The 15,628-nt window shown below is 36.6% G+C and overlaps 1 protein-coding gene across 1 annotated transcript in view; it reads left to right on the top strand.

The window, feature by feature from the left end:
- LOC129226240 (intermembrane lipid transfer protein VPS13A-like) overlaps nucleotides 1-15,628 on the top strand; it is a 216,501-nt gene that overhangs the window by 69,637 nt on the left and 131,236 nt on the right. The window contains 9 exon segments of the mRNA XM_054860840.1: nucleotides 552-696; nucleotides 4,775-4,876; nucleotides 4,878-5,289; nucleotides 7,792-7,904; nucleotides 9,708-9,848; nucleotides 10,939-11,006; nucleotides 13,881-13,959; nucleotides 14,659-14,746; nucleotides 15,484-15,619. Coding sequence (XP_054716815.1) covers nucleotides 552-696; nucleotides 4,775-4,876; nucleotides 4,878-5,289; nucleotides 7,792-7,904; nucleotides 9,708-9,848; nucleotides 10,939-11,006; nucleotides 13,881-13,959; nucleotides 14,659-14,746; nucleotides 15,484-15,619 — 1,284 coding nt within the window.

Raw genomic sequence — 15,628 nt, forward strand, 5'->3', positions numbered from 1 at the left:
CATTCACTTATTTTTCTTCATATATTAATTAATTTATTTATTTAATTATTCGTTTATTGTTTCATTATCTTTTCATTTATCCATAGAACCTTTTATTTACTGATTTATTTGATCGAAAATATTTTTTCATAATTGAATAGAAAGTGTTTTATTAGAAAAATATATTGTTTTTCACTTTGCTCCATGAAAAAAAAAATAAGTGAAAAATTTCCACTATTTTTTAAGGTGCAAATTGACTGCCAAAAATATAAAATACTGTTACAATTCAAGGTGTATAATAAAAAACATTGTTTATTCTTTGTGTACTGTAATTTTCAATACAAAGTTAAAGTTCGTTCATTTAGAAAAAAAGTTCCATCATCTTAGCTATTTCACATTCTCCCACTTCTTCTGGACGTACGGCATATTGCTTTTTTTTTTTCCTCGTCCATCAAGCGATGTTGCCATCATTAAACAATGAGCTGATTCAAGTGCTACAGAGCACTGAGCAGCCAACGTATGAACATAGACCGATGTATGAATGTTGATTTTCTTTTACCTTTTTCCTAAAGGAACAACTACCGACGCTACAAATCTCTCTACAAAGACCATCTTCATCGTCCAACAGACGCAGAACTCAAACTGGACATCCAACTTCTGGAGGACGCTTTGGATGTGACCAGCATCCTTGCAGCGAGGGAACAAGCCAAGATGGAGGTAGGTGCGGGCGGAGCAATCTACTACCGTCTGACCACGGACTGTATTTAATTGGCAAACGTCCAGTTAATACGAGTCTATCTGAATAAGGGGGAAAAGTGTTTCCCTCATTTGAATGAGACTCTGCTTAATTTAGAGGCAAACATGCATCTGCAAAAGCTGACATCCATGAAAACAAATAGATGCGTCCATTTCCGCCTCTAAAACGGATGTTTGCCTTTCCTTCAATCCGTGGTCCAACAGTACTTTAAGGAGCTTTTCTTGAGAGATTCTAATATTGTTATTTATTTTTTAACAACTTTTTAAAAAGAATGCACAGACTTGAACTCTGCGTGTTAAGTAGTGATGTGTTAAGTTGTTACTAATCGGGGTTTCTGTTATTCTTCATTTTGGTTTTTCTCGGCATCCTTCAAAAAAAAAAAAAAAAAAAAGGGAAACAAAATTGTCTATTAACTGTTTGTAAGGTTGTTCTCGGCTCTGTTATTCTGTCGGTCGGAGTAATCTGGATGGAATGGGTCAGTGCTGCATTTATGCTGAAATAAAATGCGAAAAATTATTTCTAGCCTATCCAATAGCAGCTTCACACTCTTGCTCCTGTATCTATCGAGCAAGCTAAAAATAATTTTTCACATTCGATTTAATCATTAATGCAGCGCTGACCGGTTCCTTCCAACTCTCCCTCAATTTTATAACGGAGATTTCTTTAAAGAGTAAATCATAGTTTTATTATATTTTCGCCGTAGATGACATTTTTTGAAGAAACAGTGTTATTAATCTGACGGGAACAAACTTCCGTAATAAATTTTCTACTTTTGTAACGATCTGGCACATCACTAGTGTTAAGCACAGATTTCGTATCAGCTCTTTTTTTCAAAAATCAAATTTTAGTTACTGTTTAGATGTTTTATCGGTAAAACTTGACTACGGGGAGATGACGGATGACGTTGAAACGGAAACATCATTTGTTATAGGTTCTATGTTATTATTTCGGGAAAAAAACGGGATCAGTGTAATGGGTAGAATGGGGTCGTTTCCAAAATTTTAAAAGTATTTTTTTCTGAAAGAGCATGTTTAAAAACATAGGATCTGACCATTTTTTAAAGAATTTGTTTAAGTTTAATATTTAAAAAAAAATACTTAACTCGGTGCGCTTTCATTCTAAATGTTTCTGCCGATGACATCACAAATAATGAAATGCCATTCAGTGTTGCATTTTCAGAGCAAAATATTTAATTCGCATCTTTACTCACGTGAATTGGCGACGATAGGGTTGATAGCAAGAGCAGAGCGCAATTTCAATTCGCTTCTTGATTATCATAACGTGGAACGGAGGAAGATGAGCCAACGAGCATCATTTGTGGCGTCATCAGGACCACGCCTTGTTTGAAAAATCGGACACTTAAAAAATTAATTAAAAAATAACTGTTGGGAAAATGCAAGTATTTTCTGGGTCCATGTTATTTATTTATTATTTTTTTTTTTTGCTCATTCTATCAATTTCAATGACTAAAAGTAGTACTTTTGACTGAAGGAAACCACTCCATTATCCAGAAGCGCCGAGTATTAAGGGCACGTTCTCACTAATCCTTTTTTTTTCGAAATAATAACATGTAACCTATTACAAATGATACAAATCATGTTTCCGTTTCAAAGTCATCCACCATCTCTCCATGGTCAAGCTTTAGCAGAAACAGCGCGAGGCTGCGACGTACGTCGCAGATTCTTGACTTAGTTGAGGGAGAAAATTTTTTTTTGAGGAAAACAATTCTTAAATTTCATCCGATGAAGTTTTGTACTGATACCTGTGAAAGATTCTGGGATATAATCCTCAGGTGGGCATGTACTTGTATTAGTATCATTTTTAAGCATTTTTTGTTGCCGATTTGAGTTTTGCAATTTATCTAATAACGGTTCTTCTGAGTTTGTTCACAAGTATACCGTTCTGATATTGGCTCTTGTTGGTGGTTCTTTTCGCTGGTACAACTGACCCACATCTTCATATGAGGCAGTGAGAAGCAAAGGGATGTAAGTGGGCACTTTCAAGTTTCGAGTAAAACGCGTTTAAAGATAACGTCCTAGGTAGGCTTTCATTGATTTTTTTTTCTAAATCATGCTATACAGCAGCATCTGCCAGGACTACTAGTACTATCTCTTGCCCCAAGACAGAGGAGGGGTTCCCCTACCATGTGCACTAGTAATCTCCATTTTTTTTTAAAACTTCGCCACTTACATCCCTTGGCTTCTCACTCCCTCATATGTTTTAACACAAAGTTTTCAGGAAGCAATGACTATTCTTTGTTCTAAGGAGATTATTTCTGCAACACCTGTTATTAATCATTTTACGATTCAATTCTTACTCGCAAGAAATTAGACTCTTATTGACTTAACCATACTTTATTTCATCTACAACACTTATCTGGACAACAGAACTACAATAACAGCAACAACAATAAAAAAAACAGAAGAATCAAGCTTTCTTATATAGGGCTGCGTAGCAGCGCCATCTGAAGAAATTAGCATAATTTGCAACACCTGTAAAAGAAATCAGTACCAATTCAGGATCATAGCAATGGATCAATATTTTGGAGCACTCTATATAATTGCTGGCATCGGCAGACTACACGCCATGTACCGACAGCCCAGTTATGCCCCATCCAGAGACTGCAGTTTTGGCACTCTCAGCTTCAATGATATGATATTGGTCTCGCGCTCGAACATTGTCTATACCAGACAGATGAAACTATAAGAACGAAACTGCCATCTCTGGATGTCAAAACCGGACTGTCATTATTTTTCATGCAATTCTGTTTTAGTTCTAGCTTAAGGAGGCGGCAACTTACTGCTTGATACCCAAGCTTTGTCTAGACGAGTTGAATCGTACCATTACTGTGGACTTTTGGTTGGTGTGCTAAATTTACTTTATCTACCACTTTGTTGGCACTCTCAGCTTCAATGACAGCTGGGTTATTGTTGATTTCATACTGATGAGTCCGTAATAAGGACGAAACTTCAATCTCTGGATGTTATAACCGGGCTGTCGGTATTTTGCATGTAAAGCCCTGGCTTTAGGGCGGTACCTTACTGGTTAATATTGGTAGACTAGTCGACCAAACACCTCTTCCTCTTTATCTTCTTTCAGTAAGTTACCGCCCTATAGCCAGGGTTAAGACAGAAATACAAGAAATACACAGCCAACTCAGTCATTCCATCCGAGGACTGCAATTTCGTGCTTATTAGCACTTATCAGCCCGGAATAGGAAGTGCCTGTGAGCTGGAGCTTTAAAACTTCTAAAGGAAGCCAAGAGTGCCAAACAAACTGGTAGCTAATGTACAGTGGTGGTAAAAAAAATTGCATCACCCGCGCCACAAAGGAGAGGAATATCATCCCAACTGCATTCAACACACAGTCAAGCATATCATATTCCAGATAATTTGGGGATGTATTTCTGATCAAGGAGTTGGTGGGCTTCACTTTGTGCAAGCAACAGTAAACGCTCAGTTGTATATTGGCATTTTGGAGGAGAAATTGCTTCCTACTATCCGGGATCACTTTACTTCAGTTCCAAACGTCGTTTTCCAGGATGATTCTACTCCATGCCATAGTGCAAAACTGGTAAGTAAAAATTTAAAAACTTTTATCCTGCCATTAGACTTAAATTGACATGGGGTTAAGTAATTTTTTTTTCTCTAAACTCACACGCAGGTTCAGAAATGGAAAAATGAGCATGGGGTCAGCAGTTTGCTTTGGCCCAGAAACAGCCCCGATCTACGTAAACAATGATCGGATTCCTTCTGTTAAATGTTTATTTCATAAGTTTTGCAGAATTTCACATACATTCATCGTTAATTGGTCGACCAAAACTTCTCACATGATCCCATTGTTGTGAAAATGCGAGGGTGATGCAATTTTTTTTTTTTTTACCAGCACTGTAGAATTAGCACTGACCAGACGAGTGACTGAAGCAATGGTTCGGTTCAACTCGAAGAACTGATGAGTGCTAATAAGCACGAAACTGCAGTCCTCGGGTAGAATGACTGAGTTGGCGGTGTGTTTCATGTACCTCTTACTCTATTTCAGATAGCCCAGGAAGAACCCGCCTTCGTCCGGAAAGTGCCCACCCAGAAGGGCTGGAGCTTCTGGAGCTGGTTCTCCTCGTCCGGCGAGGAGCCGGACGGGCTGTTTTCCTTGGAACCCCCCCTCGCCCGGGAAGAAGGAGGCCCCGGACCGGGAGGAGGTCCTGATCGTGGGCGATCGCGACCGGAGCTGGTGGTCCCGGATGACGGCGGAGGAGCGGCGGCGGCTGTTCGAGGGCGTGGGCTACGGCGGGCGCTGGGGGTCCGGCTCCCCGGACGCGGACCTCAACCACATCGGCCACAAGCTCAACTTCACGCTGGCCAACTGCACGCTCTCGCTGGTGAGCGGCGAGAGGGAGATCCTGGTGGCCACGGTGACGCACTTCCTGTGCAGCCTGGAGACGAGGCCCGGAGCCAAGGCCTACAAGGTGTCGGCCCGGACGGAGAGCGTCGTCATCGAGGGGGCGTCGCTCGAGAACGATCTGGTGCCCATCGTCACGGCGGACAACGTTACCAGTGGTAAGGAGGTCGTATGGACTGAATCATTTTAATCTATTTAACATATATATCAGGACAATGGATTATTACACTACACTGCCGTGTGCAGGTAAACCACAGTAACGGCAAATTTTTCATTTTTGCCATCTATTGTACGTTATCTTTATTGTACAAGCTCGCTTATTCGCTTTCCGCTGAAAAAAAAAGACGTGAAAAAAACGTCGAATTCCAACATTTTCCTATTGATAGTATTGAATCCACCACACATTTCTTCAAATATCTCGAAAACTCCATTTACCTGCACACGGCAGTACACTCCATGGTCATTTGTGAAAAATTTTGAATATAATACTTTGTATCCTTTTGACCTCCATAAAGCAACTCGTAGGGCGGGAGGGCAACTACCACCTCACTTTCAAATGTGCAAGGGCTTTGCCCCTCCACTTTTCCAAGTTCAAAATTAACGATCGACTGCAAAATGATTAAATTCACCTGTTTAAAACAATAAAATTTGACCTAATAAGTGTGTGTGCTCGTATTTTCTCTCATTTCATTAAAATTAAAATGGAGCTTTGAATTGCAAGGGGGGTATTTTACTGTGGCCATTTGGTAACGTCTCTTGAGATCTCGAATTTTTTTAGAAAATATTATTTAATCAATAATGACGTTACAATTCAAATACCCTTTTTTAAAGTCAGTTTTCAAGACTGTGGCAACTTTACCTGCCCTCCTTCCTTGACCTTTCACTTTTTGGATACGCCAGTCGCCCGCGACCCCCTTCGGTAGTAATATATATATACTGGGACTGGCAAGAGGAGTTTAGCACCGGAGAGGGGCATGGGCCCTGCGTCTAAGATGGTTAGAACTCGTCACACATCGTGATAAAATGCATCATACCAATTACATTTCCTCAGTTTCAAAAAAATAAAAAGAAAATAAAAAAAAGAAAATATATTTTAGAAAGGGAAAGAGGTCCGTCATATTTTATTTAATGCATTTTATTTTATTTTAACCAATGATATCTTCGTACCTGCCATTTCTAGCTTAACCGGTGAAGGGTACCATGGTGGTAGAGGGGGAAGGAAAGAAACTGAAGGGAAAACTCTTGAAATACCTATACAGATGGTACATACTCACATCCCTATATATATATATATATATATATATATATATATATATATATATACATACATACATACATAATAAGCAAACAAAATTTCAAATATTAAACAAATTATATAAAAATAATGATGATAAAAAGGAGAAATTGCAATATATATATATATATATATATATATATATATATATATATATATATATATATATGCACATAGATAAAGATACATATATATAAGGGAGAAAAGGCTTGAAAAAGTTAGTAGGCTCGAAGTACTATAGTGGGGACGAGTTACTAGGAATTTATGAGTGGGAGTGCTGTTACATATATGTCCTCGTTTAAAATAAAAATATTAACAGAAAAGTAAATATACAAAAATATTTATAGTGAAAAGACTCTTGGTTAAAAGTTGAAATGCCTGGTAATAGCCCACTGTAAACATCCCCAATAACAACATTTTTCAAAAAAGAAGAAGAAAACGGCTTAGTGAATCCTAATACGCGTATCTGTTTGGGCATCGGTGTCAATTGCCTTTCTCACTATGAGAAACTAAAATAAATTCTCTCTAAAAAGAAATCAAGAACCTTTTTTCGTGCACTCGTCATTTGATTATATCATCGAAGTACTCTCTAGCATGTTCAATTTGAATGATTTGTGCATGTTTCACAGTGTTGTCTTTATTTTGTGTTTTGCAAATACAATGCAAGAACTTTCTGCAGAAAAAATTATGTGATCCCACTAAGCCAAACACAAACAACTGCAAATGTTGTAAAAAAGCAGTCGAAAACTTAGTGCTATGGAATGAGTAAAACGACAATGACGTGCATGAAGTACAAATAAAGTAATAAAATGGAGTTAAAAATTCAGCAAACAGCTGTTTCGGGGCTGTCAAATCCCTTCATCAGCGCATAAAAGAAGAACGAAAAGTCCACACCAATGTAGACCGTACGACAAATGAACAAAAATGAAAGGAAGCAAAGTAAATAGACATGGAAACCGGAAACAACCTTTCCGGTTATTTCCGGTCAAATAACCTTTTCCGTGACGCATGTGTTCCCGGTTTCCATGTCTATTTACTTTGCTTCCTTCCATTTTCGTTCATTTGTCGTTCGGTCTCACTGAACAGTGTTCGGTCAACATTGTGTGGACTTTTCGTTCTGCTTTTATGCACTGATGAAGGGGCTTGCATTCGACAGCCCCGAAACAGCTGTTTGCTGAGTTTTTAACTCTATTTGACTACTTTATTTGTACTTTATGCACGTTGTTGTCGTTTTTACTCAACTGCAAAAGTATTGGGGAAAAATAGCCGTGTTCGGAACAAAATCTTTGAAACTTACATTCACGTTTCTCTCGACATAACTACATTTAAATAGCTCCTCAGTAAAATACAATTTTTTATTTTGTAGGTTCCAACGTGCCCCACGTGTTCTCTTTGGATTTCGAGAAGAACCCGTCACACGTAAATGCTCCGTATGGACTGACAATCACAGCCGAACCTACTGAAATTGTTTACCATAAAGTGAGTAAATCATAGACTAATAATAACAGTAGACCGAGCTTGAGCCGACCCCAGACTTGCTGATGAAAAATTGGTTCATGGATACATCATGTGACTGGTGGAAGGCTTGGCAAAAACTTTGGCAGCATGGTTGCTAGAAGGCAACGTTATCTATAGTTTGGCACTCGACATGTATTTTATGACGTAATCCGTTTTCATTATTTTTTTCCCAGGTGCAGATATTGAACTGTTTTTCTTTTAGTTATGCATTATTTTGACATTAGTAAATTAGTTTTTGATCACAGTTTTCAGTAACTTTTATTTCATTTGGAACTGCTACGTCAGCGTTGGCGTGAACGTAATGGCGTTAAACGTTTTACGTTAACGCAAAAATGTACTAATCGGTATCTTAAATTGAAATTGTAGGTAAAAATCTTACCGTTTGCCGATTCTTTTTGGGCGCTTGCATCTTTAATTGCTTAGAGAGTTATTGAAATTGACTAAAGAAAATGCACAATACTATCTAAACGAAAAACTCACAATATTAACAAAATATTTACAACTTAGAATAAGAAATTTACAAATCGAACTCCATAAAAGATCATTCTTCCGTGTTCCATCAGTTCTATTTATTTTATTTCTCGCGAACGTTGATCGTCTGCTACGATCAACGCCCGCTGTTGCTAGGATATCCACCAGTCACATGGTTTGGTTTATGAGCAGCAAAAGGGTTTCCATAGCTCGGTCTATTCTTATTATTAGTCTATGGAGTAAATAACAACCGAAAATAAATCAATTTTGATTGTATAATTAACTAATACCAGATAATCGAACTCGAAAACGATCAAGTATCTAAAATAAAATTTTCTTTTTTTACTATGCAGGGCGAGCCAAAAGTTAGTTAAAACTTTTCAAAAGTTTTAAAATATGGTACAAAAGAGCGGTTTGCAAAAGTGGACGTACAATAAAGTTGGATTATCTTTGCAGCAGCAAAAATAAAAAGCTCAAAATGTCACCGGTAGATCGCGTTCTCATATCGGAAAGTCAGCAGAGTTATGAAACTAAGTCTTGCAATGAAAGCGTGTGATGCAGGAGGATTTTTCATTCGTTTTCAGAATGATATCTTTACCCAATCGAGAGTTTTAGGTGAAGTTGAGCTTATCTAGGGTGGAAATAAAAAGAAAAAATAATGCCGTACGTCTTCATATAAGAATCTTAAAAATTTATTATGTGTCAAGTGATCTAAAACTGGCGGGTTAAAATTAATGGTTGACACCCCAATATTTTCACCCCTGTACCAATAAATTGGTACAGCATTAAAAAAATGAAATTTTAAATAATAAGAAAATAAAATATGATAATGCCGTACATTTAAAAATCACCGAAAAAGACCGCTAAATAATTCTATAAACAAAAATTCTGGGACTTTATACAGACCCATTTTTTCTGTACGGCAATGAGTAAAAAATGACTTTTAAATGACCATCTTTAAAATTAACACTATGCCGTACTGTATCATTTGATTCAAAAATACCCTATCCCGTTATAATACTTTCTACTTCATATTTAGTCATATGTACCACCCAAAATGTACGGCATGGTGCTTAAACGCTTTTCCACGATCTGCACTACAGCTCACAATTCAACTATAGGTGTATCAAATGACAGCCCCCCTCCCCGCTTTTTGGACCTGGCTTGCGTACTATACTGCTTAGTTCTCTTTTTGTTGACTTTCATACTTTTCGAGTAATCTTACGTTTCCATTTCAAAAAGCAAAGAGGGTTACTTGTTGTAAGAATTTAAAAATGTGTTGTCTTTTTGCAGTACGCTGTGAAGGAACTACTGGCATTCTTCAAACTACCTCGCGTCAGCGTGGAATTATTGAAGCAGAAAGCGAAAGAAAAACTGAGGCTCTTGGCGGAAATGGGCAAAGAAAAGATCGCCGATGCATTCGCCCTGCACAAGGTAAGTCTAAAATAAAGTAACACAGGGCCTTTCCACAAAAAACGGTCATTTTGTCCCGACCTGACGACTCATATGTTTCATTAAAAATAATAATTTAAAAGGATTATGATAAACATTTTATTGCTTAACAAATTACAGACAAATGTGAATTTCCTTCAGCAAAAGATTTTGTCATTACTTTTTTAAATAATTGCTTTTTCATGAAATATATGAATCGTCACGTGCGGGACAAAATGACTACTTTTTCATGGAATGGCCCAATACCTAATTTTTCAACGGTTTAAGCTAAAATCTTGGTCCTCAATAAATAATAGTATATGTTTTCTTTACATTGGGCACCTTTGCTCTCAAAATATACAATTTGTTTTAACATTAGTATGGAAAAAAAATAAATAATGCATAAGCAAATTTCAAGAGTATCCCGCACGTGACGCATGCAAATAAATTAAATTTGAAGTATTAAAACTGTTAAACAAAATTTAACTGTGTTAGTAGTAATAACTTTTACCGCAAAATCTAATTTTACTGTAAAAAGGACCAAAAATTAAAACTTAAATTTCACAGTACTTTTTACCGTAAAATCTTATTCTACTGTAAACTTTTACGATAAAAAATTTAAAAAAGTACCTTTAATTTTACAGTAAAATTAATTAGTTATAGCATATTCAACCACAAATTCTATGGTGCAATTTATATTATTTGTTAGAGTAACTTCTCCCACGTATGTGGATTTCTACTGTAAAATGTATGGCACTTGTTACTGAAGATTTTACAGCAACATTAACTGATCTGCAGTAGATTTTAATGCAAATTCTACAGTAAATTGTACAGAATTATTGCATTATTTTCTTTAATCAATAGGTTCTTTAAAAAAAAAATATGTGGTACTTATTACTGAAGATTTTACAGTAACATTGACTGAATTACAGTAGACTTTACTACAAATTCTACAGTAAAATGTTCAGAATTTTTACAGAAACTCTCCAGTAACATGCATAACTGTTTTAGTCAAAATCTTAGGATCCATTTAGCTCATTATTATTTAGCTGTCATTTCCATCAATATTTGATGTTTTCTTTTTCTCGTTCAGATGGTGCACTTGAACGTGGAACTAAGGTCTCCCTACTTTGTGATTCCCGAGCATGGGTCGTTGCAGAAGTAAGGATGCTTAAATCTTTCCCAAAAATGAAGTAAACCTTTCGTACTCAATGTGATATACAGGGTAACAGAAAAGTCCTTAACACATTTTTTAAAAAATCGATGATTTTTCAGAAGATTTTTTCAGAAGAAACCAATTGTTCTATGAATATGCGGCTTGCAAAATAATGCTTCACAGGTTCACAAATTAAAAAAAAAAAGGAAGAAGGGGGGGAAAATCGTAAGAAGGAAAAAAAATCGTGAGAAGAAAAAAAATAATAAAATAAAAAAACTTCCAAATTGCGTAATTAATCGCTTTACCGTCACAGTTTGAAAAGCAAACTTAATGTGAGGTGTTTAATCATTTTATTAAACAGAAAGCAATTTTCTTCAGGATATTCAGTATAGATTAGCTCCAAGACAAAGCATCTGAGGACATCAGGAGCCGTATCCTTCTTGAATATTTTTTTCACAAGATTCGGATTAAACTCAACTTCGTAGATATCTAAGGGGTGTATGGGTTTCATTATCATATGTGAATTTTGATGTGGCTCAACCCCATGCAAAAAAACTTTTTGAATAAATCCACATTGTGTTTTAAGATATCTAGTATGGATCCTGTAGTTAACCCAGTAAAGATCTCCAAGCCGAATTAGTTTTCCATAAAGCAAAATAGACTTTTCTTCAATAATTGTTTTAATAGGCCTATTTTTTTGTTAATGCATGCTTGATATAAGGTCACTCTTCGGGACTTCGAGAATGTGACCTTATAAGCGGAGTGACCTTATAACCGGTTTATAAACTTTTATCAAAAAAAAAACTTCTAAAATATATTTGTTTTCAAAAGTATGTTTTTTGATGAAGTTAGGATGTTTTTACTAAGTTGAGTCAATTAAAATTAATGTAATTCGTTAGAAATTCGTAAATTATTTGTTAAAATTTTAATTCAGAAATTAATACAAGTGAAAAAACGGCTGGAATGAGACAATTTCCAGTGATTTGCTGATTGAAAATGGACATGTGCTTACGAGGGACACGTGACACTATGGGGGACCTACTCACTCCAGTCGTCTTCTCTCTACAGCATTCCAGTGTCTCTACACTCCTTTTCCCTAGAATTTGAGGGGATGAAGGGTTTCGTGGAAAATATTTGTTGGGCTGGTGGCATTTTGTTGATGAAAGATCATGTACTACGGAAAATTCGTGGAACTGTATCAGTGAGGCATTGAAATCACTCAAAGAAAGTCAGACAAAAATGACCTTATATGCGATGGCGGTATTTGAGACCTGACCATATATCCGATAACCCATAACACAGAATCCCTACTCAATGAGTCGAGACTTTAGGAAAGTGACCTTATATGCCTGGTGACCTTATAAGCGGGTGAACTTATGTCGAGTTCTGACTGTAATAGCATGGAATCAATTGGAGTGGATTTAACACTTCCTGTAATAAGCCTCATAGCGTGATTTTGTATAATTTCCAATTGTTCTAGAGCCTGATTGCTTGCTGAAATTAGTTGCTCGCAGCAATAAGTTAATAAGGGCAATAGAAAGGCCTTGTACGTATTGTTGATCTGGCACACCCCCACAGGGAGCCGGCCAATCGCTTTAAAATTGTCATTCAATTGGAACAGTGCCTGAATCCACATGGGACCTCCAATTCAATTTATTGTCAAATATGATGCCCAAGTAGTAGTAGTACTGTCTGACCACGGATTGTATGGAAAGACAAACATCCGTTTTGCAGCTGGAAATGGACGAGTTTATTATTTTTTACCAATATCAGTTTTTGCAGAAGCAGAGTCTCATTCAAATAAGCGGAATACGAGCATCAAATTTTTACTTTTGCCCCTTCTTCATATAGATTCGTCTTATCTGGACGTTTGAAAATTCCATGCAATCCGTGGTTGGACAGTAAATGCATCATTCCTGTACTTCACTTCTGGCCGAAGCGCCTGGTGCATTAAAGAAAGGGACTGGAGTGCAGTTTTCTCCAAATTTACTGTCATGTTATTTTCAATGTACCAATCCGAAAGCACAGATAGAGCACTATTTAATCTCTCCTCTATCGTAAGTTTTGCAATTTTCTTCGGTGCTTGAGTCCAAATGACCCATTCGTCAGCATAGTATAAACAACGGACATCTTCCACGGCCCTCAGAGAGCAAATCAAGTCGTTAATATAGAATATTAAACAGAACACAGCTGCATACCGCACCCTGAGGAAGACCCCCGTCGGAAGGTTGTGGAATCATTACCGTACTTGACCTTACAAATTCTTTCGTCAGTAAAGGATAAAGTCCAGTTCAACATTTGGCCACCAAGACCCAATTTAAGGAGTTTTTGATACAATTTTTCCTTTAACGCCAAATCATAAGACTCTTGAAATCAATGTAAATTGCAGGCAGTACATTTCTGTTGACAAGTGTATCCTTCACTGTCAGGCTAAAAAACGTCACTTGATCGCTCGTTGAGCGCAATATGTAAACCAGTCAAAAATGTCACGTGTCACAGTGTCACTTCGGACGTCAGTGGCAAGATGGAATTTGAACAACAATATCGTTTTTACAGGAGACCTATTACATTCATAATATAAATTAAATTTACCAACCCACTAAAAAATAGGACGTGTAATAGCGTGTATTTCGCTAAACGTTTATTCATTTTAAGTATTGAACCTATGAAAAATTCCAATTGTTAAACTTAAATCATAACTCCGTCAGTTAGAAATACCGAGAGCTTCCATTGACTAAATGCTGAAGAAATGATGTCACATAACAGTGTTGCTGTTTAAGCTTGTCATTTAAGAAGTTTTTCTGGTTCATTTTAACAATTAAGTTTTAAAGCAATGAATACGCCAAGTCAGAAAAGTAACATAGTTTGTATATTTTTAGAGGTGGAAGCGTTATTGTGCTGGACACAGGAAAATTAAGCATTCATACGGACCTACAATCTGATGTCTCATCTCTTGAGGTGAGTTTTAGACATTTTTGCTTGTCTTAAATTGTAGTTAAAAAGGTTAATTTATAAGTAGGTATATTTTTTATTATCAATTCAACTCCACATAGGAAGAAAAATAGCTACAACAAAGCTTTCTCTTGAATCTTTTATGGCATCATCAAATTCTAAATACTTCGAACGGTTCCCTTTCGAGACATAGAAGACATCTATATCGGATCTCTCTCTGTCTGTCTGTGAGGATCTCTGTGACATGCATAGCGCCTAGATCGTTCGGCAGATTTTCATTAAATTTTGCACAAAATTAGTTTGCAGCATGGGGGTATGCACCTCTAAGCGAGTTTTCGAATTTTGTGTTCGAAATTCGATTTTGTTCTTTTTCTATTCCAATTTCAAGAACATTTTCCCGAGCAAAATTATCATAAGATGGACGAGTAAATTACAAAGTTATCATAACGTGGAACCATAACATGGACAAGTGGCGAGAAATTCTTCATACATTAATTGTAAATATACAGGCGAACCAAAAGACCTTTTAATTTTCTACTACGGGCAAAGCCGTGCGGGTGCCACTAGTTATTGAATGAAGCAGGCTCCTCAATCTTTATGAACCTGACGCAATCAAGGTTATTATCTAAAGAGTGATCGGCTTTGATTCGTTTTATTTATTTATTTTGAATTTAGGGCTGTAATTTAAAAAAGTTTCTTTTTCAGGAACCCACCAAGATGGAGGCAGAGGAGAGGCTCTATGATCGGTTCAACATTGCGCTGTCGGACATGCAAGTTCTCTTTTCAGATTCAGGTAAGAAGGTACACTGTTCAATGCATAAAACATGTGTAACAAGTCCGTGACCGATTGTTGGGGCAAACCTAACCTGGCTGCATTCTAATGCTGTGACTGGGATTTGTGTAGCTTTCATTATGATACCAGGTTAGGTTTGCCCCAATTAGACATTAAATCGCACTGGTGAATCCATACTACCGAGTTGTTCTGGAGGCTTCTCCCAAATTCTGTAATAAAGTAAAAACCTCCAGATTGTTCATTAAAACAACAAAATGTCAAGTTTTGCGTTACTTGCTGTTGAGGTTATAGTGGACGACTATGAATGTTTTCAGGTTCTTAGTTCGTTGAAAAACAAATTCGTCCATTTTGATTTTAATCAAAGGAAAACATGCCCATTAGATCTAATCAAATGAGGACATATACTAATTAAAAAGTTTAATTACAGGTTTATTGGTCTTCCTATATTTGAAAGCTCTCTCTTAAGAATATTAACAAGACTTATTCAATCCATAGAAACACGTTTTTCGTGAATTCCTAAGAAACGTGTGGGTTTGATTTGTTCCTCTTCATTTTATAAATTTGCAAAAGCCTACTTTTTTTAACATTTGGAGACAAAACTTTTGAATATTCTCCCTACTGATGACTTTTCTCAATCAATTCAGACAAAAAATATTGTTTCATTCGCAAATTCATTACTTTTAAATTATTATCTTTCTTCAAAAATAGTGTTTAGCTCTGTATTCTATGCTTCAAAGTAAAATGCTTTACTTCAGGTGATGAGTGGCGCATGGCGAAACAAAGCTCCGAATCCGAAATGCACTTGGTGCCAAAGGCAAAAGTTCAGGTCGTGTTTTCCAACAGTGTCCGACCAGATTGCAAGACCCTGCCCAGGTTAGTTTT

Source organism: Uloborus diversus, chromosome 7 (genome assembly GCF_026930045.1).
Source record: "Uloborus diversus isolate 005 chromosome 7, Udiv.v.3.1, whole genome shotgun sequence".
Lineage (NCBI taxonomy): Eukaryota > Metazoa > Arthropoda > Arachnida > Araneae > Uloboridae > Uloborus > Uloborus diversus.